The sequence below is a fragment of the Tupaia chinensis genome, unplaced genomic scaffold (assembly GCF_000334495.1).
Source record: "Tupaia chinensis unplaced genomic scaffold, TupChi_1.0 Scaffold144255_1, whole genome shotgun sequence".
In the NCBI taxonomy this organism is placed as follows: Eukaryota; Metazoa; Chordata; class Mammalia; order Scandentia; family Tupaiidae; genus Tupaia; species Tupaia belangeri.
The window spans coordinates 96375-103232 of NW_006204113.1; the positions used below are offsets into that span (position 1 = coordinate 96375).

Consider the following 6858-nt stretch of genomic DNA (forward strand, 5'->3'; position numbering starts at 1 on the left):
CTGCTGAAGTAGTTGCATGCCTCTCCAGTAACCTGCAGCAGAAAAGCTGATGATGGTTTGGGCGAAATTTAATTTGCCAAACCCTAACTCAAGAAAAGAAGCAGAGGTCAGGGCCAGCAAGTGGCATGGTAGACTCTTACACGACACACACAGTTCAAGTCCTGGACCTGGTAGTTTGCTTTCTGTCTCTTTCTGGTGAGTGCATGTCCCCTATAGCAAATTAATAATAATAAATAGAGTTAATAAATCCTTTTTGAAAAAAAGATATTAAAAAGGAAAAAAGCAGAGGTTATAATTTACTTTATAAAATTAAAACAATTGAAATGAAAAGTTCCTGACTTAAGGATCAGCAGATGGCATAATGGTTATATTGCTGGACTTTCACATAGTCAATCGCAGTTCAAGTCCCAGACCCCGTGGCTTAAAACTCACACCCAGTGCCTGTGCATGCATGCCCAAAATCCCAGGAAAAGAAGAGATTATGGCATGGCCATCTCTCCTAGGGGGTGAATTCTCCCTATTGGACTCTCTGTGTGTCTCTCTTGAAAGTACACAGGCCCTGTAGCAAAAACCTCTCAAAAAAAAAAAGTTCCTGGCTCAATTGAAACATTTTTTGGCATGGTATAGTTAAAGCAACTGGATACCACATGGCTAAGTGCACAGTTTGAATCCTGGACCCATCTGCTTGAAAAGCATACTAGGCACATGTATTCTGAAAATTCCAAAAGGAGAATGGAGGAGAAGGGATTGCAGTGTGGCCATCCCCCCAGGGGGTGCTTTTATACTTTCTCTGTCTCTCTGTCTGTCTCTAGTAAGCATACCTGCCATATAGCAAAACTTTAAAAAAAAAAAATTAAGCAGTTAACATTCAAGAACTAGTTGGGAATCTCTCAAGTAATAAAGTTCTTTTGTGATCATGTTTGAGATTTGCTCCAAACATAAAAATATACCAAAGATCTAAAAGTACTTTGCCAAAACTTGGAGAAAAGTACCAGTGAATGTTCGACCATTTTTCTTTTAAGAATTGTTTATTTAATTCTGTTCATTCATTCATTTATTTTAATTTTACCAGAGAGAGAAGGAAAGTGAGAAAGCAAGCCACCAGGTCTAGGACTCAAACTGGTCAGCCATGTGGGAGTACCCAGTGCCTTAACCACTATGCCACCTACTAGCCTGAATTTTGGACCTCCTAAATGTAGAAAGGAACAAATAACAAATGTGTTTTTGTGGCCTTCAGCCTGGAAATAGAAGCTGGGAAGGCAGAAAGGGCTGAAAGCTTGGGCCCTATAATACAAACCACTATGGCTTCTTTATTTGGGTGTTCAAAAGCCAGCAAGTCAGAAATTAAGTTCCATGCCAGCAGGTGGTGTGGTGGTTAAGGCACTGGACTCCTACAAGGCTGAACACACTTCAAGTCCTGGACTTGGCAGCTTGAAAATCACACCTGGCACGTGTGCATGTGTTCCCAAAACCCCAGGAAGAGAATGGAAGGGAAAGGATTGTCATATGGCCATCCTTCCTAAGGGGTGATTTCTACTCTCTTTCTCTCTCTCCTTCTCTTTCTCCAGTGAGAGCATGCACTCTATGACAAAAACCTTTAATGTGTGTGAAGAGTCTGTGTGTGTGAGAGAGAAAGAGAGAGATTTTTAAATTAAGTTCCTTTAAAAGCAGGAAGTATGGGGGCCGGGAGGTGCCATGGGGGTGAAGGGTGCTAGACTTCCACATGGGTAACCACGGTTCAAGTCCCAGACCTGGTGGCTTGCTTTCTCACTTTCCCTCCTTTTCTGTCACTTTGTCCCACTTTGGTCAGAATTAAAAATAAATAAATATAAATAAATAAAGTTAAATAAAATCTTAAAAAAAAAAAAGGCAGAGAGTATGTTTTTCTGGATGATCTTCTGGCTGAAGAAAATTGAGTTCTAAGCCTTCAGTATCTTAGATTATGGTAATAAAATCTTGCTAATTTCTAGTTTGGAAAGCTCTTCCTAAAAGCTGGTTTTTTCTTTCTTGACAAAAATCAAATCAAGTTGTCAGGTGCAGCCCTACTATGGCTATCAAGTTTTTTATATCAGATATTAAGTTGATTGTAGATGAGGGTACTCTCCTCTGATCCTTCTCCTCTTTGATATTTTTAAGGTAAAAGACTTGGTTGCCAGGATACATGGGAAATGGCAGGAGATCATTCAGAGCTGTCGGCCTACTCAGGTATCACTTTATGAATTTCATTTATTCTCAGCGGGTTTGCTCATGGTACTTTTTACACTGTCGGAACAAAATTCAGGCCAGTCAGTGGGTGGCGTGGTGTTGAAGGCAGCTGGATCCCACGTGGCCATCGGTTCTAGTCTCAAACTTGGTGGCGCATGCATGTGTGTGCGCTCATAATCCCAGGAAGGACAGGTGGAGACGAGAGTATGTCATGGCCGTGCCCCATGAGGGCTATTTTCTCACTTTCCCTTTCTCTCCACTGAGCACACACAACCTCTAGCAAAATTTTAAAAATGTGTAAGAATACAATAAGATAGAGGACCTGGCCAGCAGGTGGCGTGGAGGTTAAGGCAGCTGGATCCCACATGGCCGACTTCACTGTTCAAGTCCTGGACCCAGAGACTTGAAAATCACATTGGGCACAGGTGCGTAGGTGCCCAAAATCCTGAGAGGAGAGTGGAAGAAAAGGAACTTTGGCATGGCCATGACTCCTGGGGTGGTGATTTCTCACTCTCTCCTCCCTGATGACCAAACACACTCTATAGCAAACTTAAAAATATATATATACAATTTATATGCCATATATTTTTACTCACTTAAACTGTATTTTTTTCAAGTTGTTTTTTTTTTTTTTTCCTATAGGGTGTGTGCACTCACTCACCGGAGAGACAGACACAGGGAGACAGCACGTGAAAAATCGCACCCCAGGGGGATGGTCACACCGCAATCCTTTCTCCTCCATTCTCCTCTCAGGATCTTGGGCATGCACACACATGCACCCAGCGTGAGTCTAAGTCACCGGGTCCGGGACTCAAACTGCGGTTGACTACATGGGAGTTGAGCAATATAACCATTATGCCATCTGCTGGACCCAAAATATACAGTGATTTTTAATATTCACAGAATTGTGAATATCATCACCCTATCTGATCTTAGAAAATTTTTGTCACCCTTGGGCAAGCCCTGTAGCCTAGTAGTTAAGAGATATGGATCCTGTATGGCTCACTTCGGTTCAAATCTCACCCCTAGTATCTTGAAAAACATAGAAAATATATGTGTACATAAGATTCCAATAGGATAGGGGCTGACAGGTGGTGTGGTTAAGGTGCTGGACTTCTACATGGCCAACAGTGGTTTGAGCCCCAGACCTGGTGACTTGCTATATCACTTTCCTTTTTCTCTCTCTCTCTTTCTCTCTCTCTGGTCAAATTAAATAATAATAGGTCCCAGCAGTTGGCATAATGGCTATGTTGCTGGACTCCCATGTAGTCGACTGCAGTTCGAGTTCCAGACCTGGTGACTTAAACTCACGCCAGGAGCATGTGCATGCATGCCCAGGATCTCAAGAGGGGAATGGAGAAGATATTGCGGCGAGGCCACCCACCCCCCCGGAGGGTGATTTCTCACTCTCTGTCTCTCTCTGTCTTTCTGGCGAGCACACATGCCCTGTAGCAAAAACCTCTCAAAAAAAAAAAAGGAGATTCTAATCGGATAGAGAAAAGGAAGGCCGGCCCAATGGCTTGAAAAACATGCCAGGTGTGGGGGCCAGTAGGTGGCATAATGGTTATGTCGCTGAACTCCCACATAGCCAATTGCAGTTCAACTTGCAGACCTGATGGCTTAAAGCTCACGCTGGGCACGTGTGCATGCGTGCCCAAAATCCCAAGGGGAGAATGGAGGAGAAAGGATTGCATGCGGCCATCCCCCCGGGTCCGGAGGTGATTTCTCACTTTCTGTCTCTGGCAAGTGTACATGCTCTATAGCAAGTCTCTCTTTAAAAAAAAAAAAAAAGAAGAAGAAGAAAAAAAAAAAGAAAAAACATGCCAGATATGTGTACATGTATGCCCCAAATCCCAACAGGGTGAAGAAATGGAGGAGAAAGTGCTGTGTGACCACTACGTCCCCTTAGGGAGTGTGTTCTTTCTCTGTGTCTGGAAAGTACACGTGCCTTCTGGTAGTAAAAGAGGAAAAAATTTTGACACCCCCAAAATAAATCTCATACCCATTAACAGTCACACCCTATTCCCCCACCACCCTCATTAATTAATAAAATTAAATATATTTGTTTTAATTTACAAAAAATGAATCTATTGGTACCAGCAAATGGTGTTAATAGTTACATTGTTGGACTCCCACATAGTCAACCACGGTTTGAGTCCTGGACCCAGTGACTCACTGGGTGCATGTGTGTGCATGCCCAAAATCCTGAGAGGAGAGTGGAGGAGAAAGGACCGCAGTGTGGCCATCCCTCCTGGAGGGGGGGTGGTGATTTTTCACTTTCTGTGTCTCTGGCAGGTGCATGCACCCTATAGCAAAAATCTCTCCAAAAAAAGAATCTATTAAAAAAATAACACAGAATTACTGTGGGTCATATACTAGAATTACTGTGGGTCATATACTAGAATTACTGTGACCCATAGTAATTCCGTGAGATGTTTTGAGGTGACCCATAAAAATTCTGTTAAATGTTTTGAAGAACCGTGTCTGGCTTCTTTTCAAAGTGGCTATACAATTTACATTCCTTCCAGGGTGTTTGAGTTTTCTAATTTTTCCACCACATTCTTATCAACACTTACTTGTGTCTGACATTTAAAAAAAAAAAAAAACTATTTATTTATTTATCTATCTATCTATTTGTTGTGATATTTAAGCCACTAGGTCTGGGACTCAAACCTGGTCAGCCATGGGAATCCAGCTCTTAAACCACCATGCCACCTGCTGGCACAGTGTGTGTCCTTTTGAATGAAGCCATAGTAGGTGACAGGAAATGGAGTCTTATTGTGGTTTGCATTTCCCTAATGATTAATAAAGTTGGACATCTCATGTTTATTGGCCATTTGAATAGGTGTGTATGTGGGAGAGAGAGAATTTTTTTTCTATGGGGTGCACGCATTTGCCAGAGAGACAGAGACAAAGTGAAAAATCACCCCAGGAGGCATGGCCACACTGCAGTCTCTTTTCCTCCCTTCTTTTCGGGATTCTGGGCACACATGCATGCACGCCCAGCGTAAATTTCAGGCTGCTGCTGGCGTGAGCCATGTGGGAGTCCAGCACCTTAACCACTATGCCATCTGCTGGCCCCTCAGTAACTTCTTTTGAAGTAATGTCGATTCAAACTCTTTGCCTGTGTTTAAATATAACTGTTATTAAATCTTAAGTCTTTATGTTCTGATTGCATAAGAGATGCAAATCCCTTATTAGATAAATAATTTTCAAATATTTTCTCCCATTGTATGTTGTCTTTTCATTGACTTCATGGTATTATTTGTAGTGGATCAGATTTTAACCTGTGATATAGAGTTCAATACTTTTTTCTTTTAAATTGTTTTATTTAACTTTATTTATTTACTTATTTTGTTAATTTGACCAGAGAGGGACAGAGTGGGGGGGGAGGTGAGAAAACAAAACAAACCAACAGGTCCAGGATTCGAACCATTGTCAGCCATGTGGGAGTCCAGCATCTTTAACCACTATACCACCTGCCGGCCCTAATACTTTTTTCTTTTGTCAGTTTATGTTTTTGGTATCATATCTAAGGAGACTTTGCCTAAGAGGAGTATTTTTTTTAATACCCACTAATAAGTTTGTCATCCTGTTTGTCTTACAAACTGAATGATGTGAGATTATCTGAAATGATGCTTCTCAGATTTTATTGGGCATAGGAATCAACTAGGAACTTGCTTGTGGATTCTGATTCATTAGGTCTAGAGTGACCTGAAATATTCTAACAAGTTCTCAGATGGACACCAGTGCTCCTCGTCCACAGACTAAACTTTAATTAGCCAGGGCCTAGATGCTTGCTTATATTGTATATCCAAATAACAGGAACACTGAATATTAACCAGGAAAAGCATTCTTACCTGTTTTTTTTTCCATTTTGGGGGGTGACATGAACTCGCTGAAGAGAGGAAAAATGAGAAATCACCCTTTGTGGGGGGATGGCCACATCACAATCCATTCTCCTCTTGGGATTTTGGACCTATGCCTGGCATGAATGACTTTCAGACCACTAAATCTGGAATTTGAACTGTAGTCAGCCATGTGGGAGTCTAGTGCTTAACCACCATGGCACTTCCTGCCCTTAATCTCACTCTTTGACATTTTGACCCTTGCTGTTGGTCACCTTCATAAGATATGCGCACCACTTTTGTTTTTTTAATTCATTAGCTTTTATTTGAAATGCTTACATATTTTTTTCTTTAAAGAATTATTTTATTTAACTTCATTTATTTATTTTTAATTTTGAACAGAGAGGGACAGAGTGAAAGAGAGAAGGGGAAGTGAGAAAGCAAGCCGCCAGGTCCAGGGCTTGAGCTGCGATCGGCCATATGGGAGTCTAGCACCCTTAACCACCACTTTTTAAAAAGTCTTCGAGGAGCTAGCAAGTGGTATGGGGGTTAAGACTATGGACACCCACATGGCCAACCATAGTTCAAGTCCCAGACCTGATAGCCTGAAATCAGGCCAGGTGTGTATACATGCATGCCCAAATCCTGAAAGGAGAATGGAGATGGGATTACAGCATGGCCATCCCCACTGGGGGTTGATTTCTCACTTCCCTTACTATTGTCTCTCCAGTGAGCAAATATGCCTTATGGCAAAAACCTTAAAAAAAAAAAAACAAAAAAAAAACCAGCGTTTTTCTATTGCTCA

The 6858-nt window shown here is 41.7% G+C and overlaps 1 protein-coding gene across 2 annotated transcripts in view; it reads left to right on the forward strand.

Annotated features, from left to right (window-relative positions):
* Positions 1 to 6858, forward strand: part of SLF2 (SMC5/6 complex localization factor 2) — a 58005-nt gene that overhangs the window by 49870 nt on the left and 1277 nt on the right. For both annotated transcript variants that reach the window (XM_006166309.3, XM_027767395.1), the window contains one exon: positions 2137 to 2205. In XM_006166309.3, coding sequence (XP_006166371.1) covers positions 2137 to 2205 — 69 coding nt within the window. The remainder of the gene's footprint in view (positions 1 to 2136; positions 2206 to 6858) is intronic.